Source organism: Etheostoma spectabile, chromosome 2 (genome assembly GCF_008692095.1).
Source record: "Etheostoma spectabile isolate EspeVRDwgs_2016 chromosome 2, UIUC_Espe_1.0, whole genome shotgun sequence".
Lineage (NCBI taxonomy): Eukaryota > Metazoa > Chordata > Actinopteri > Perciformes > Percidae > Etheostoma > Etheostoma spectabile.
In genome coordinates this window covers 18,356,034-18,374,059 of record NC_045734.1, presented here as the reverse complement: position 1 = coordinate 18,374,059, position 18,026 = coordinate 18,356,034, and the positions used below count along the sequence as shown (strand labels likewise).

At 40.7% G+C, this 18,026-nt stretch overlaps 3 protein-coding genes across 9 annotated transcripts in view; 1 reads left to right on the top strand and 2 right to left on the bottom strand.

Annotated features, from left to right (window-relative positions):
* The window catches only part of pkn1a (protein kinase N1a), a 48,498-nt gene extending 43,637 nt beyond the window's left edge, over positions 1 to 4,861 (bottom strand). The window contains 1 exon segment of the mRNA XM_032541799.1: positions 4,058 to 4,861. Within this exon segment, the coding sequence (XP_032397690.1) occupies positions 4,058 to 4,078 (21 nt within the window). The 5' untranslated portion in view covers positions 4,079 to 4,861.
* A 2,208-nt stretch (positions 4,862 to 7,069) lies between these two features.
* On the top strand, positions 7,070 to 12,468 carry c2h19orf67 (chromosome 2 C19orf67 homolog). Of its 4 annotated transcripts, XR_004336315.1 has the most exons (9): positions 7,082 to 7,333; positions 7,681 to 7,846; positions 8,129 to 8,324; positions 8,926 to 9,064; positions 9,585 to 9,694; positions 11,068 to 11,265; positions 11,436 to 11,576; positions 11,808 to 11,989; positions 12,129 to 12,468. XR_004336315.1 is itself a non-coding variant. In XM_032543852.1 (8 exons), exons 2-8 carry the CDS (start codon positions 7,717 to 7,719, stop codon positions 11,932 to 11,934), a joined length of 1,041 nt encoding a protein of 346 aa, XP_032399743.1. In that variant the 5' UTR covers positions 7,070 to 7,331; positions 7,678 to 7,716; the 3' UTR covers positions 11,935 to 12,468. The 4 variants fall into 4 exon arrangements, 3 of the variants coding, with proteins under 3 accessions (XP_032399743.1, XP_032399750.1, XP_032399730.1); XM_032543852.1 differs by having other exon boundaries at positions 7,070 to 7,331; positions 7,678 to 7,846; positions 11,808 to 12,468; XM_032543859.1 differs by having other exon boundaries at positions 7,681 to 7,798; positions 11,808 to 12,468.
* The window catches only part of prr36a (proline rich 36a), a 33,406-nt gene continuing 23,429 nt past the window's right edge, over positions 8,050 to 18,026 (bottom strand). For 3 of the 4 annotated variants that reach the window (XM_032543817.1, XM_032543805.1, XM_032543826.1), the window contains one exon: positions 15,839 to 17,482. In XM_032543817.1, coding sequence (XP_032399708.1) covers positions 16,425 to 17,482 — 1,058 coding nt within the window. In that variant the 3' untranslated portion in view covers positions 15,839 to 16,424. Of the gene's footprint in view, positions 8,062 to 15,838; positions 17,483 to 18,026 lie in introns of those variants that run through there. The other variant, XR_004336314.1, reaches the window with a different exon arrangement.

The following is an 18,026-nucleotide window of genomic DNA, read 5'->3' as shown; positions in this document are numbered from 1 at the left end:
AGTGCAATCCATGTCAAAAAAGAAGCAGCAACAAGCCCCCATTTCTATTTTTTGCCTCCCCTCTAACTTTTATCTGGAAGCGTGACGTAGCTGGGTTCAGACTACTATTGGGGCTGTTAAATATCGTCTTCCTGTGGGGGGAAATGAATGGTGCACCAAATTAGGGATAGTGTGTAGATCTCCACTGCCTGCTTCATATCTGCAATAATGGAAGCTTAAAGGTGAACTCTTTACACATCAAAAACTGTTTACAGGCATTGGGAAGTATTGTGTAAATTTGGTTTTAAGCCTTCTGTGTCTCAAGAAGGAGCTGGATGAAATCTGATAAACCACCTCAACTGATGTCACTTGAGTAACTGGGACTGAAGACTAAAAGTATGGAAATGAAAAAAATGCTAAATCAGCTGCTACTAGCATAACACACAATCTCACAAACTGTCAGTTGTTTTTTTGCAATGCAGGCACCAGTTTTTGACAAAAGAGAAGATTGTGTGAAATAAAGAAGACAATATCTCAGCATCAATTTTTGTCTGTCCATTAAAGTTCAGTCAGTGTTATAAAAGTACAATGCTAAATCGGTAGTGTGCTCTTAAGAATGCATGGCCAAACTCCAGTAACACGTTACTTACAGTCCCATTGGGCAGTCTCCTTTCTACGGGTTCAGTCCCAAAATGTCGCTGAATGGATACTATGGCAGTTCCAAGTACACGCCAAAGTTAAGTCTTGTGGTAAAATGCACCACTAGGTACCTACTATAGTCTCTGGCTGCCAAACAACTTATGCTTTAAAAAAAAAAAAACACTAAAAAAGTGTGGTGGCGTGATGACGAATTCCTTTTCTCTTGTTTCTGGACTAGCAGCAAAGGTCATGTGGACAAAAGGTGGAATACTGGTTTCCAGTGTTGTCAACACAGTAACCACCCTCTCTTGTTTTATTTCCTGCTGTACATCAAAGACCAAAGGGAGACCTGGAGCTTTGTCCATCTTTCCTTCTATGACCACCTTTTGTCTGTGAGACTCATGAGGGGTCGGCCAAAACAAACTGAAGCAGCATTGCACATGAAAAAAAAAGTCAGAACTGCTTTCAAGCACCTACTGTTTGTCTGCTGATGATTGCAGTTCTGTCGTGTTTTGGGGGAAAAGACATCACAAATCAGCTGGCACGGACAAAGTGAAAAGAAACTTTTACATCCGTTTAATAACTAAGCTGTCTAACCGGGGACATTAAGGTACCAAAGCTATAATTATACCTGGTGGACGGGCAAACTAACCCGGCATGAAGCTTTTTGAAAGCAGTCAGATAACATGCTACACTTGCAGGATACAAGCTGATTAAACACAGACTGTGGCTCATTTTACTACTGACACGTGCTGGAGTTCATTACTTCCTGTAGCTAATTAAAGAGAAGAACATAACGATAAAAGGAACAGTCAGTGGAGACACTGTCCATGTGGATGGAGACATGTTATTAGGCTAACAATTTCATTAAATTACTTGTTAGTCTGTAGATTATTCTCTTTTGTATCACTTGTCAAAATATTGACAAGTGATTGATTATTTCAGCTATAAGATGTTGAATTGCAAACCAGACTGTGAAGCTGAGAACATCCTTGAAGTTACTAGGGGTGGAAAAAAAAAATTGATACAGCATAGTATTGCCACAGAAAATATGGCCATACTATGCTGTATCAATTTTTTTTTTCGATACACAGACGCCTAGTATCGTTATTTTATTATATGTGTTGGGCAGTTTGTCTGCTGGACAAACCCACTTTGCAGCAATAAATTTGAAGTGAGATGAAACAACAGAGAAATGTATCTTTTAGATAAAACAGATGTTGACAAAGTTTCCTTTTGGCGACATCATTTCAAATTGGTAAAACAGGTCAAAGGTAATTGCAATATATTGCAGAATATTGCAATATGTTAAAATTGCAATAATATGGGCACCCAGATAGCTCAGTTGGTAGAGTGGGCGACCATATACAGAGGTCGACTCTGACCTGTGGCCCTTTGCTGCGTGTCATCCCCCACCTCCTTTCATGTCTTCATCTGTCCTGTGAAAAATAAAGGCTGAAAATTGCCCAAAAAAATAATCTTTAAAAATAAATAAAAATTGCAATAACATCGTATTGTGACATAAGTATCGAGATGATATTGTATCATGAGGCCTCTGGTGATTCCCACCCCTACAAGTTGTCACCAGACAAGCCCCTCCCATGAGAACATAAACTTTCACATGTGCCTGTATCAAAACATAATAAACTATGATATAATAAGAAATCAGTGTTATATACAATGAAATGGAGGAAAATGCCAAATATGAGTGAAATGGTTGATGGAAGAAAAGAGCGCAAACAAGGACTATTAAGTGCTTAGTCAGCATTTTATGACAAGAGAGAGAGAGAGAGAGAGAGAGAGAGAGAGAGAGAGAGAGAGAGAGAGAGAGAGAGAGAGAGAGAGAGAGAGAGACTGACTAATTGTGAAATCTTTGGCCACTGCTCACAGCCCTTTTTAACCTGCATGTTCTTGGTCAGCTTAAAACTGGTTCCCATATCATCCCACTTTTGCATTTTCACATTCACCTGTCTCTCACTTGGCTACTTCTAAATATATTGTATATTATTACTAACTTGTCTAATGTTTTTATGCCTTCCTTCACAATTGACTAACCTGATCCTAAATTACAAACAAGAATGTGTGATTGCAGAACAAACCTGCATTTCTAAACTCCACACTTGCAGGTCCAGTGATACACGACACTTAGACTCAAATGTCACAGTGTGTCAAGCTCTACTGGAACAATGGCTCACTAAGTCCAGTCGTATGACTTTCATAACGCTCATCTGCCTCTTTACGCTCTCTGTCCTAAGAATTTCAACAACAAAAAATGGAGATTTTTTTACATGATAGTGTCACTTTAAGCTTTGTGACTCTTAAGAGCAAAGCAAAGATCAGATAACCTCTTACCTAGATGCTATATCAGGAAATAGTGGGTGTTTTACCTTGTCACATAACTATTACCAGCAAAATGCAAAGCAAGCAGCCTTCCTGCGCACTAATGCTCTCATGAACAAGTAATGCCTAATGAAAGTTGGGAATGGTGTTGTGTGTGTGTGTGTGTGTGTGTCTACGTTGTTCTTAGCAAAACACCCCTATTTTGTTTGCCTTTACTCTCTGTATCTCCACACTAAACATTTGAAAAGGCACATAGCTCGAGTTAGATAGACCTACATCATGGCACATGCAGTACAATCCACAGAACACCACCAAGATGACTCAACACTGCTGGAGCTCTCTGCACGAGCCCTCTCCAAAACCAGAAAGTGTCCCATCATACATTATTTACAAATGACAAACTATCCATTTCCAATTCAACTGAGTGGTTGGTGGTTCATCACAGTGGGGTCCCAGGGCCACCAAAGATCCTCCCTCCAGGGAGCTCCCCAGCATATAGGGATGTGTCACGCACCCGCTTTAAATGCATTAGCTCTGTTAATGCATCACATGATGGTGCTTTTCCCAAGTTGTTTGAATCTCCCCCCAGAGGTTACTTAACCACTACAGAGTAATGCAACACTACAGTATATTGTACAAGATACATTTGAATATACACTGTTCTCTAATTGATTTGTATTTGATCCATTTTGTGGAGTGGTTCCCAGCTTGGGGTTTGATGATGACGATTGAGGGAGGAAGAAACATTACCGTTACAGGAATTGTTTCTTTTTTTCCTGGATATTTCTCTATTTCATGCTTTTACCTCTTCAGCCTTTACTAATCTTTCAGATTAGTTGAATTGATCACAAGACAGGCTATGCTATGGGGGGGTGGTCTCCAGGAGTTGCTTCATTTTAAGGTGACACAAGGCACCCAAAACACACTGGGAGTGGGGGAACCACTGGTTTAAAGTATTAATTTTGGGTGGAGTGGTGTTCGACATAAGGAGGAAGAGTCTGAAGACCACATGAAGATCATGTTCAAGAAAGAAAGGTTGCAGGTCAATACAAATAGACCATGCGAGCAGGTTGCAGGGCATCCAACTTCATCAACTTACTTGGATAGAGTCGTTCGCCATCGTTGTCCCTGTTGCTCTGTTGTCAGCCAGTTTGTAGTTGTCTCTTTTCCAAGACAGTAAATTAAAATTACAATTTAAAAAGGACCGGGTATTCTTCCTGCGAGTGTTGTCTCAAACTGTATACGGTCTGTGTGACACAAAGGCAAAACAGTCAAGAGGTAATCCGCATTGTTTGCCAGCCCGGCCGCGCCTGAATTGATCCTCCCCGTGCTGTGTTCAGTTTCACCAACGTTAGCTCTCACTTCACAAAAATTAAAATGCGTTTACTGTCTGCGCGTTTAAAAGCAAGGCATTCGCATAACAACATCCAAACAAAACTATTAGGCTCAACAGTCATTGTTCATCTTGCCATTCAACAGCTAGCAAGAGCCCCATAAAATCCACCGGCGGCGCTCCTCCGTCATGTCCTGCTGAACCCAGACGGAGATAAAGTCACATCCACAGGGAACATAAAATGAAAGAAAGCCACTTCTTTTCCCGGTAGCATCCGTGAAACACAAACACGCCTCAGTCCCTTGTCTCTATCACATGCTACACAAAAAGACGCCTGTCAGTCCTTCACGAGCCACTCATACAGTCAAAACGAGGGACAAAGAAAGCTAATCTGTCCGTTAAATATCCCGCCAGGTGAAGTAAAAAAACGAACATTTAAAAAATGGTTCTTCGTTGCAGCACATGGGATGAGTGAAGACAACACATCACCGCATTCAAACAGTGAGTAACTGACGGGAGGAAGCACATACCACTTGTACGATAGACCCTGTTGCGCGCTCCCGACGCTCGAGCATTGCAGCCCGGGCGTTTATTGCGGTTCATTGGTCCAGGGCTGGGCGACGGGGGCGCGCCCGGATGTGTCATGTGACCTTCGTTAACTGTCGTAACTTTTTTTTGTAACATTAATTATTACAAAACAAGAATGGGACAATGTACTCACCACATACCATATTTAAAATAAATACGTAACAGTATTTGAACTTTTTAAAATAAATTTTATGAAGAAACATACTATAAAAAATACGTACACATTTAGCAATGAGCAATGACTTGTCAACTGTAGCTAACTAACGAACCAACTGTTAAACATGATTAGTCAGACACTTAATGAGGACAACAGTGATCCATTCAAGGGTGGAGGAAGAACTCACATCCTTATAATAAACATAATAATAATAAACATAACAATAATAATAATAATAATAATAATAATAATAATGATAATAATGCTGATAATAATAATAATACCAGTGTGTAAAAACAATAGTAAATTACAAGTAAAAAGCCTCAATTCAAAACTTTAAAAGTAAAAGTACATAAGTGATCGTCAAAATCTACTTTAATTACCAAAATAGTCCTCACTATGTAGAAAAAATCAGTTTAGAGACAAATTGTAATTGAATATTATATTGTTCGATTATTATTATTAGTGTATTAACAGGTAATCAGCATTTTAATATGGGATGGAGCTAATTTGAACTGTTTAACATAGTGTTGTGTTGTCTTATCTATAGCAAAGTATATTAATTTACAAACAAATCAAGTTGTATGCACAATCTTAATTTGCAATTACAGCCATCTGATAAATGCAGTGTAATCCAGAATTATTTTACAGCCTCACTAGCAGCTCTGAGGCTGTACTTATACTTAGTTACAGCTGTGCTTCACACTAAACGCTAACATAAGCATGCCATGCTCACAATGACAATGTCCAGATGTGTAGCAGGTATAGTAGATTTTTTTTAGCCACTGTCAAAAGGAAGTAATATTCTGAAAATAATTCAAGTACAAAACACAGAGAAAACTGAAATTGCCTGTTATATCTGACTCTTGTCCAAGTTTCCAGTCTAAAGTTTGCTATAAAAAATACACAGCATATTTTTGTTAAAAACAAATTCTCACGACTGAAGTTGATCTCATTTAACAGAAACAGTAATAATGTGTGTGTTGGTGTGAGAGAGAGAGAATATAGAAAGAGAGGTGGAACGACAGCGTAAAAAGCTCATAATGAAGTTAGGTGATGTTATGGTTGCGTGAGTGGATGTCTTTTGAAGATTTGATTGAGAAGATGAACTGGACACACTGCGTTTTGCATAACTGATTTGCATGATGAAAATTAGTTGGCAGAAAGATAGGGAGGACACAGAAACAGAGAGTAAACCCAATGCAGTTCTTTTCGACTGCTGTGGGACTCATTAACAAGGCCAGGGACCCCCACTGACAGACTGGCAGACTCTTAACCCCCCAACCAATGTCAATACACATTACACTAACACATCCTGGACTATTATCCCTAACCATTGTGCATATTACTTTGAACTTTTGCACATCCAGATTAATATTCCGCACACCCTACACAAAAACGTACAGTTATAGAACAGTCAGATATATTGTACATATTTGTTATAGTGTATTTTCCATATTTTCTATTGTAGTATTTCTATGATATATGTATGTTCTTTAATACTTTGCTCTGTTGTTTATTACATTTTCATAAGTTTATTGTATGCAGCTAACACACCAGGGCAAATTCCATGTGGATGAACGCTTACTTTGGCAATAAATCTGATTCTGCTGCTCCAGGATTCACCTCATATTTTATATGATATTATTAAAAAGTAATAGGCTATTTGTTATACATGTTAACATGTTATTTAATACACATATATATTTAAAGGTCTACAATGGCTATGTTAAAATGATAATTTTTGGTCTTTTTCCTCATTACTTTAGTATGATTTTACATTCACATGCTATCATTATGTCAGGCATGCAAGACTGAAAGACAAACAATACACACTATTGACTTTATTGCTTTCTTCTAAAGACAATAAGGTTTTCATTACATATATTCAATACAGTAAGAGGTTCAAAAAACTGAGGATCGGTCACCCAGCAATGTAAAGTGTGTTTACTGAATGCAGCTGAATCGGACGCTGGGAATCGGAAGTCAGCTTTAAGTTTCCGTAAATTTCCCCTTAACTTCCGAATCGGAAACCAACTTCAGCGTCCTTCTTGTTTTAACGATTAACGAAGCTAGCTAGCATAATCGGTTCAGCGCTCACATAAAAAACGTTGAAAAATAAACGCACTTTTATTTAAAATATCTATGTTAATCTTTTTGTATTGTAGACCCCCAACAAAAGCAAACAATGACAATAAATATTTGAATTATGTTTAATAATTATTGCTGAGACCATTAACTAATCCGAAGCAAGATCAACGAGAAAGAGCGGTGACAGGCGACGGTGAAAAGAAGGTAACAGCAAGTTAGAATCATCGCCAGATAAGTCCATGTTAGCTCATCTGCTATTAAAATCATCAAACTACAACGTAAACGTTTAATAATCTTGAGGATTGGTTAGGTCAAAACCCCAATTAGCCGACTGGTATACAGTCGTTGTGTCAGGTTATTAACATAAACGTGACTTTGCTAAAACTTGCGTATATTGCTAGCATCGCGATAGTTAGCTAGCTCGCTGGTTTATAAATGGGTTTTTACACCCTTCTTGAGTCCAGTCATTTTAGATGAGAAGAAGGTGGCAGAATTGACGGGTCATTGTGCGTATGACGACTCTAAAATAAGTGTTTCCCGGTTTCCAAAGAAATTCCAAAGAAATACCAACGTATCTACAACATAAAACATGACAGACTTTGAGGTGGTTGAGGTGCAGCCAAACTCACCGGAACGACATGCGTTTGGGGGCCCGAAGGAGGACGTGAGCGGTGAGAGGGACTCCGACAGCATGGAGAGTCTGAACACTGGACAAGGAGGTCAAATATTAATGCTATTCCCAGCATGCTTTGAAAAGATGGATGTGTCCTTTTTTTAAAACTTATATTACTCAGTTGAACTACTCACATGCTGTTGTTTTTGTTAAACACCATACATAACCACTGCTTTAAATTTATTTGATAGTTATTTGTATTTTTGTGTGTGTGTGTGTGTGGGGAAGGGTGCGGGGGGGGGGGGGGGGTATAGTAATAGTCTATAGACCCTATACCCTAGCTATATAAAACCCTTTTCCTTTTTTTTCAAATCCATTGGGGCTTCAGAGACGGAGGAGTCACTGTCGTTGGCTGTCGTTACTCTGGCTCCGCCCTGTGGTGACCATACGGGCTGCAGCTGTGACTGTGAGGCCTGCAACTGTCAGGAGACAAGATGGATGGAGAGAAACCTCCAGTCCACTGAGCTGCAGCTCCAGTTCCTCATGAGCAAAGCAGATTACTTACACGACTGTCTTGTCGATGGGTAGGGTCCTGGCTAGTAAGGGTGCACCATTCAGAAAATGTCACAAATTCGATTGATTTTTAGGCTCAAGATTCGATTCATTACATTACATGTCATTTAGCTGATGCTTTTATTCAAAGCAACTTATATTGCTACATTATATTATAATTTGTTATATATATATATTATAGATATATATATATATATATATATATATATACACACATATACATATATATATATCAGAGGTTGCATGCCTATGGAGCAACTAGGGGCTATGTGTCTTGCTCAGGGACACATTGGTTAATGTATTGCAGTGGGAATTGATCCCAGATCTCCCACACCAAAGGCATGGGTCATCATTTTTAATTACAAAAACTATTCACAGTATGTAAATGTAGTTACTTTTCCCATGTGATATTATACAAGCCATTACAAAACGAAAACAATATGCGTATGAATCGATTTTTGGAATTCTATGAATCGATTTTGAATCGGTGGAGCTTGAATCGACTCATGAATGTGAATTGAATTTTTTTGCACACCCCTACTGGCTAGTCATAATGCACTAATGTCACCAGGGTACATCTGCTATTTTAGGATTCTTTTTGCGTTTTTGTAGACAGGGTCATCTAGAGAGAGAGGCTCTTGCTGCTGCAGTGCCAAGTTTCCTGTACACCTGTCAGCCTTTCTTTAACCACCTGGAATCCACGAGCACCGTGTCTCAGCACACCCCTCTGCCTTTTGACATCTATGCAAGGGTATGTGTTTTAAAGGGCTGATACATCCACTCGTTAAAAGACGTTTTTTCACCAGCTGTGATCGTTTTGGGTTCATTCGGTTTTGAAACTAGCACTGGAACTACTTTGTACTGAAAAAAAAGCAGTGAGACATGTGCATTAAAGAGTAAAGCATTAAGCAGAGTAATGGGCTTTTTTTTCTGGAAAGAGATGTTCCTGTTGAAGTTATCTAAAAATCATGTCATAAAACCAAAACTGCTTGGCTAGACACCATTTAACACACCAGCTACCTACAGACAATATGCCTCACGTTGTTTTATGTTTATTTCAGATCGGAGTGAGTAATTCAGCAACTCTGTAAGCAGCTTAGTATTACAAGGATGGCGAATGAGTGTTTCACGATCATATAAAAACTAATACAAGATGGGGGGCTAACTATTTGTTGCTGAATGAGACTGTGCACAGTTTAAAAACATTCGCATTAGCTACAAGTTGAGTTTTACTTCACTGTGTGTGTTTGTGTGTGTGTGTGTGTGTGTAGCGCGTGCAGCTGTTGGACTTCTCTCAGCAGCTGTGTGACAGGTTGGAGCAGCTGGTGTTGACCTACGCCAGCTACAATGCCCTCTGTTTGGACGAGACCAAGCCTAACAGGTAGACACACACACACAGGAACAACACACATTTCTACCAATACAATACATGTTTACTCATTTTAACATGTGGCAGTAGCACAAATACAACACGAAAGAACAAAAAGGCCTCGTGGGTTAGTAAGACATACTTACGGTATATGCATTTAATGATCCCACATTTGAACGATTAATTAACTCAGGCAAGATTTTGTTTTGTGTAAATTATCCACTTTTCCTAATGTCTCAAAAACTGTCAACCTTTCCCCTGAATACATTTCTTTCTTCTTTTTTTTTTATTATACTTTATTAATCCCACAAGGGGAAACTACACTTTCACTCTGTTGTTATTATACACAGGCCTGAATTACACACACGCTGAGTACCTTAACATGCACTAATGGAGAGATGTCAGAGTGAGGGGACAGCCCGTGGAAAGGCGCCCCGAGCAGTTGGGGGTTTGGTGCCTTGCTCAAGAGCACCTTGGCAGTGCCCAGGAGGTGAACTGGCACCTCTCCAGCTACCAGTCCACCACCATACTTTGGTCCGTACGGGGACTTGAACCAGCGACCCTCCGGTTCACAATCCATTTCCCTAGGGACTGAGCTACTACCACCCCATCCTGAACAATATCAAACTTGTTATTGGAGTGAAAAGCGAAAATGACAGCGGAGACTTCAACAGATGACGAGTCATTTTAATTACAGCATTTATTCAAACAGCGAACAAACTTTCATGACAAAGAGAGCCACCTGTTGTACACACATGCGTAAGTGTCTGTGCACTAGAGTGACTAGTGAACATCAGAATAACTGCTTTTTTATATTCTTCTTGTCCTCACACATTTCAGTCTGTCTATTTCTGTGGTATAGTGTTGCCTTCAAACTACTCCTTATATGTAAGACACTTCCAATAGATCAACACATTACAATCTATTCTAAATGTGGGATTGAGTTACCTCAAACTGAGCCATCAGTCGAAGACACTTAGAATAGATGAAATACATAAAAACCCTGTATGCTTAAATATTCCAACGATCAAAACTATTGCTCTTTTCGTGTAGGATCTGCTTCGTCGTTATAGCTTATTGCCACGTACCTGTCTCTTCCATGTATATCTTCCTCAGTGTTCTCTAGCTACCTCACAGCATAGTTGTGTTTACCAGTTCCAGTCCCTACTAGGGTTACAGTAACACCTTGCATTGATCAGGGAAGGTTGTAGAAGAGGAAACCCATGCTGCACTTTATACTGAACATGTGGCAGTACGCTATGGAAACAGTTGATCCAGGCGGGACGACTTTTATCTTTAGAACATTGGATTTCACCGCAGGGACCAACCCATTTTCATACCCTCTCACCATCTAACTTTCCCCCAATCTCCCGTTTGTACCAAAGTGTGTCTCACTTCTGCATCGGTCAGAGCCAGCTTGGTCCACTGAGGGTGACCACGTTTCGCTACTGTACGCCCACGCCGTACCTGGCCCGTGTCGACACGGGCCTGTACAAACGCATGCGCTGGAACGTGGAGAGACTCCGAGACGAGCAGCAGACAGAGGAAGAGAGCGAGGCAGAAATAGTCGGCGACACAGTGTAGTGAGTCTGAATGAAATCTCCACCCTCTTAATTGTTTTTTGTTTTTACTTTCTCCGTTTCTACATTTTTGATAGACTTTTTCCTCTGATTGATACTAACATATGGCACACCCCTCCTACTTCCAATATACATCCCTGTTATTAATCTTTTCTTACCACCGTCCCAATCAGTTACTTCCTGTGCTACGAGGACATTCCTAATGCACACGCAGAGGTTAGCGGGGATAACCAAGATGCCTCTAACGTGGTAAGGATGTGGTCCATCGGTCAGTGGGTGCAGGTGACCCCCCTCACAGAGGACATCTATGGCTGGTATGCTGATTTACATGTCTTCATTTGTTGCTCTCTAGCTGCTTTTAAGAGCGTTTTGTAATCACCCAGCACCCTCTCGGGGAGTAAAATGTAAACAATGAAAAAGATAAGTGACAGATCTAGCCAAAGAAGAACATTCCTCACATGAAATAGTCAGATCTCAAAAACTTTGCACAGTTTTCTTAGGTTGCCTGATTCAAGTACATTTGTATGTGTTCCCGTTTGTTTCAGGATCACATGCGAGGTTCCTCAGGCCGACTACCACAGGCTGTTGTTTCTGGGCAGCGAGGAGCCGTCTAGCTGCAGCGCTACAGACTACCTGCAGCAGCTGCTGCTGCCTCACAAGACAACAGAGTGACGATATCAATGGTGTGTGTAGGCACACGTGACATTTGTCTCTGGGATAGACCACCATTATTTTTGATATTGTTTGGGCATTTTCAGCCTTTATTTTGTCAGTACAACTGAAGATATGAAAGAGGGAGAATGACACGCAGCAAAGGGCTGCAGGTCAGAGTCGAACCCTGGCCCGCTGCATCGAGGAGCAAACCTCTCATGGTTGGTAGAGGGATAAACAGCTTGTGAAAGGAGACTGCACCAATTTAGATGACACGGGACGCTGTAGATACATCCTTAAGATAGTTATTAAGCAAAATGTGTCGTTGAGTTCCTGGGAGGTTATGAGGTGGAACATGTCTGGATGACTGAGCAGAAACGCCCGAGCTGAAATCCCAGCGCATCACATAACTGGAAAATATGTGATACTTAAACCTAAATGACTTGATGCATTCATGACCTGTTGGGTTTTTCAACATTTAAAGATAGAGGCTTCAGTTTTCATAATACACTGTGACCAGTGTTGGTTTCAAAAACAAAGTTCAATAGTCAAGTTAAGTAAAATATATTTATATGGTTTTATGCTGTATATTGTGCTAAGTCTAATTCGGATGTTTGCTGCACACTACTTTGTCACTTTATTATGTTCAGTGTGTTGTTTAAAAGATTTTATAAGAGATTGTAAATATTAAGTTTTACACATTTTTAATAACCTTTTGTTGTGTTGTAAAGAATTCCAGAAGTGTTATTTAAAAAACATTTTATTTACATGAAACGTTTCATTGAAATAATTACACACAATCACAGAGCTCCGTTTTTCAGAAAGCCCAGAATAAACAAGGACAATTTTACATTTTAAAACAAGCTGCCAGGTGTGCCCTTTTGCTTCATTTCAACAAGTTCCTCAAGCCATTTAAGTTAGTACTCAAATGCCTCACTTCATTATCAATAAATTAATATCTCAAATGTGAGATTTAATAACTCTGAGCCACTAAGTAACACACTCCTACTTCAGCCTAATGTGTTCAGTTTGACCTTGTAATCATGCAGCTCAGCATTTCTGTTGACTGGACATAAAGGAAGAAGAAAGAAATTTACTTACAACAAATAAAATCCACCATTTACAACCAACATCCTTCATTCTCTATTCAATAAAAATCTATATACTTTATGACTCTAATAGGGCTACTACACTTCTAAATCTCAACGTACAAAAGTAAAGTGGAGTTTCCCTTCATTACAGTGACTAGTCTTTTAAAACAATATACACAAATGCTTACAAAAACACTACACAGACATGTTTAACAAAGCACATTTAAAAAAAGTCCAGCTTTGTCAAAAATGCAATGAACATAATGTGTCCTACCTGGAGGACGGAAAGCAGACATACATACGCGTAATCAGTTGTTACACATAGGCTTTAATAAAGAGGACACATTAGTGGGTTATGGTAATGGAAATTTCTCTTGCTGGACGGAATCCACAGTGGTAAAGGGCAAGAATCTGCCTAAGAGTCAATTAAGGTGAAAGCACTGATGCAGAGTCCTACCTGGCTCATTTCTTTATATTCAGTTATTAAAACAAAAATCAGCCTTTATGTTTTTTGACACCAGAGAGCAGGGCAGCAAGCCAAAAACTGACTGAATACAATAAAGAGATTCAAATGGACATTAGTGGAAATAAAGTTTTTGGATAGCGTTTATGTCCTGTTCTGTCAGAAAACTTCTGAATGTGTCCTAAAAATGTCAACATTGTTTAGCCTGTGACATTACAGTGAGGCTCAGTGGCCGTCTTAAACACTGACTGACATCAATATACAGCACAGCTACGTAGATTTAAATCACACACTTCCATACCATAGCTCATCACAGTTTCAACAACAATGAACAGTGAATACCCAGAAAAACCTGTTATTGAATCCTCACTTTTAATAACCTCTTGTGTCTCACAATAAAGTGACACCTAACCTTCACAGCAGTACCGGTCTAATGTCAAATCTATCCACCACACCAGCGTGGTAGTCCTCGTATAATAACCAGCTAACATCCGCCTGTAGCCTGACTGAAATACCTCCATCTAAAACAGAGGCATAAAAACCTAAAGGAAGACAAATGGAAGAATTTAATATGTGGCTCCAGAACAGTGATCATAAAAGGCATTTCCTGCTAAAACAAGTCTTCAAAACTACGAATATAACTGAAACTTCATTAGTGACCGACTGTGTTTCAAATGGAAATGCTTACACGCCGTACTGACCATGGGTAAAGAACTGTAAGCTCAGACTGAGACATGTAGTGAAATATGATGATCCTCTTTAGCTATAATCAAAACATTTCTTTGAGCTCATTTTGCAAATAAATTATAGTAAGTTGAACTTCACTTTTCCAGCCAGTGTCCAAGCCTCTATTATCAACATGTTTATCCTGATACAAATTACAAGACTGAATTTGAATAAGTGCAAAATCTCAGACACCTGGTAATCAGTGTTTTATCACTATTCAGTAGCAAGACATCTCCAGTGTAGTCTCAATTTTAAAATAATGTGATAAGAAAGAGTGTCAACATGTATGAACACTTATGGTTTCAATTAAAAGCACTGGGGAGGAACAAAGTAAAACAACCAAATCGATTGGCACCGTCAGAGTGTGTGTGTGTGTGTGTGTGTGTTTGTTCGGCAACCCATGGCACAGAGATTTGGTATTATGAAGTGTCCAGGTCCAACCATGTCAATCAGTAGCAATGATGCATCATGGGATTCTGTCAGTAATCACATGGTTTCAGGTGTTTTAGGGATTAAAATGTATTATACACAGTGTTAATGTGTCTGCAGTGATGAAGGATATGGAGTGTGCGGTGAGAGAGGTGCTGAGTTTCAGTGTGCTGTCATGTGTGTGTTCTTCTACTCGAGATGAGATGCAGTTTCTTCTCTGGAAGCACCAGGGACTTTCCTGCCCTCAGTACAGACTCATTTTGTATGTCTTTACTGCGTTGAGGCTGCATACAGAGAATTTTAATCTTAAAAGTGTAGAAAAGGCTTAAAAAAAAAAAAACAGCATTTAGATCTTTGTGTTGGTAAATAATATGCACCAAGCAATGGCATTGTATGTGCTTGTTTTCAACAGAACAATTAGACAACCCTGCCTCTCAGAAGTATCTTTAGCAGTGGTTCCCAGCCTTTTATCCTCATGATCCCTTAAAGCAAAGCTTGGTCACACGTTGCATCGGTCTACAGGTTGTGACCAGAGAACATTAATCTGTGTTCCCCCACCCTGCCTATGGTGCCCTAGTGGTTAAAAATAGTGATACGTGTAAACCGAGCCCTGGGTATCCTGCTCTGCTTTTGAGAAAATTAAAGCTCAGATGGGCCAATCTGGAATCTTGCCCCTCATGAGGTCATAAGGGGCAAGGTTACCTCCCCTTTGTCCACTTTGCCCTCCCAGAGAATTTGGCCCACCCATGAGAGCGAGACATCATGGCTTTCAAACGAGAAAAGTGGCAGTTAATCAAGGCCACACCCCCTCTCAAAAGCTACAGACTCAGAAATGGCACATCCTAAGGAAAGCTCATTGATGGACTGGCTCTAGTGGCTGTAATTCTGCACCAAGGCTGAATTTTGGTAACGAGACTTCAGATATGGTATTAGGGGACCACTAAGGTCTATATAAAACCATCCAAAAAGCACCATGTCATGGGACCTTTAGACATTTATTTATTAGTTTAAAATACTTCACTAATTTAAAAGAAAAAAAGAAGCAAAGATTAGCTAAAAGCTTCAAAATGTAATATTGTGTAGCAGAAATGTTTTGTTTTTTTAAAATCTTGTGACCCTGTGTTGGTTGGGAACCCCCGATCTAGATTACCACACGTTTACAGGTCTACTTCCAGGGCTGGGCAGTTTAGTTACAGAGCTTATTGTGCATAATTTGGATTCTATCATGGACTTTACTCTATTTCTCTCAGGTTCACCTTCTGAAATACTTGGGAATTAAAACAACCCTATAGACCAGTGTTTTGGAGTTCTGCAGGCGTATGTGATCTTTCTGCAAAATGCTCATTTAAAAGTCAGTCAAGCATATTTCCTTCAGTTGTTTAGTAAATCTATCACTTTAAACACTGTATTGTTCCTCTTTATATAGATGTTAAAAATATTTGGCGCTAGTTTGGGGGTACTTGGCTTAAAAACACAATTCAAAGGGGGTACAATATTAAAGAGTTTGAGAACCCCTGCTTTAGAAACATTGGGATACATCTCAATGTCAAAGAATTTCTTCTATTTTTTGACTGAAGTAAATATGAATTTATCATGTTTATAGGAACCGAGTAAATGTGGGCTGCTCTGTATACATGTGTGTATCACCTTATCTGTTGTGTGCCTGTTCCAGTCTTGCACTCCCATATGATAGTGTGCATAAATAGACAGCACTCGTGTCATCTTCCCTGTATGAGTGTTGTTTAACAGTACTGCAGATGTTGTACTTGAAGTGTGCGAGTGAAATCACACACTTGCATCCCTCAATGATGCGTCTCCAGCTCTACCACGGTCCACTCTCCCTGTGGGGAGCTCCCAGTGGCCTCTGGAGAGAAGCTGCTAACAGAGGTGACGGTGGCAGACGGAGGCGTGAGTGGAGGCAGCAGGCTGGGCCACAGGCTGCTCTCCAAGGGGCTCAGTGTGCCACCTGCACCCCCCGGCAGCAGCAGCAGGGACGAGCAGCCATCTCTGTTGAGCAGCAAGGTCTGATTGATCAGCTGCTGGACTATGTCCACTTTCTTCCCCCAGTCCAGGTCCAGGGGTGGCGGTCGCTCTGGAGACTCAGGAGGGCAAGGGGAGGAGCTATCTCCATCCTGGGAGGGGTTGCTGGATGACAGAGGGGAGTCTGGGAGAGGAGGAGAGCTCTCAGTGGACAGTGAAGAGTCTCGACATTTGTCTTTATCTGATGTCACCCTTTCACAGTCGGCCATCTCTTCATTGGGGTTGAGCTCCTTTATTCCCTCTTCTTCACCTTCATCTTCGTCACTATTCTCCAGAGCTTCATAGATGGTGCAGAGGCCAGAGGAAGGGGACAGTAGCACTGTCTGTTCTTTATTAGACTGTTGCAGCTCTTGTTGCCACTGCATGATCTGCTGTCTCTCCTTCAGTTCCTGTTGTTGCTGCTGAAGCTGAAGTTCAAGCTCCCTCCTCTGCTTGAGCTCCTCTTCCTTCTTCGTCACCTCTGCCTGCTCCCGCAGTCTCATTTCCAGCTCTACTTCATTCCTCTTTATTTCTTCTTCAGCTTCCTCTTTCTTCTTCCTCTGCTCCTCTTCCTCCCTCCTCTTCCTCTCCTGCTCCGCCTCCTCCAGCGGCCTGCTCTGTTGCTCCCTGCGTTGCTGCAGCTCCAGCAGCTGTCTCTGGTGTTGCTCCAGCCGGCGGAGCTGGGGGCTCAGCGCCTGCTGCCCGAGGTTCCTGGGTGGGAGGTCCGCACAGGTCAACCTCGGTGGGGTGACGACGGCAACATGAGGTTTGACGATGTCACAGTAGGTCCTAGGGTATGCTGAGAGATCGCGGCGGTGAGGATGCGCTAGTGCGGGGAAGCCTGTGTGAAAGGAAGCGGGAAGGAAGATTACAGTAGCGTGATGTTATAAAACAAGTCACAGGCAGCAGAGCAGTGACAGCAGTGCAGTGTGAGATCAAGCAGAGGGGTATAGAGGGAAGGGGGAGGCCAGAGGCTCATACTTGAAGGAATAGTGGAAGCATTGTAAAGCCAAGCCCAAAGGTCTGCCAGTAGCATACAGCACAAAACTGGCCGGCAATCATTTGTGGTTTTGTACTTTGAACAAGTGACAGTGGGACATTGTTTGAAAACTGTGCAGCAGTGACCGATACAGCCTGTTAAGTATTCAGGAGGGGTGGAGCCACAGTATTTAGTTAAAAAGAAAAAAAAAGTACTAGAAACCAGAAAATAGTGACCCAACATAAGGTGACTGGGGGTGGTGGCTAGGGCAAGGGTAAAGAAATTTGTGCAGAGAGCAAATATGCATACGTGATTTTCTCTCCTCTTTTTTCCCCCCAAACATGTAATCTTTTAAAAATAAAAAGGCACCCAGAAAATTATTTTGTGTGCAAAAAAAAAAAAAAAA

What these genes read in the sequence shown, in the direction of transcription:
- c2h19orf67 (XM_032543852.1), top strand. Translation starts at nt 7,717, where the DNA reads ATGACAGACTTTGAGGTGGTTGAGGTGCAGCCAAACTCACCGGAACGA. An exon ending in TCTGAACACTGGACAAGGAG is followed by an intron (nt 7,847 to 8,128) that starts GTCAAATATTAA and finishes TTGGGGCTTCAG; the next exon opens with AGACGGAGGAGTCACTGTCG. An exon ending in CACGACTGTCTTGTCGATGG is followed by an intron (nt 8,325 to 8,925) that starts GTAGGGTCCTGG and finishes GCGTTTTTGTAG; the next exon opens with ACAGGGTCATCTAGAGAGAG.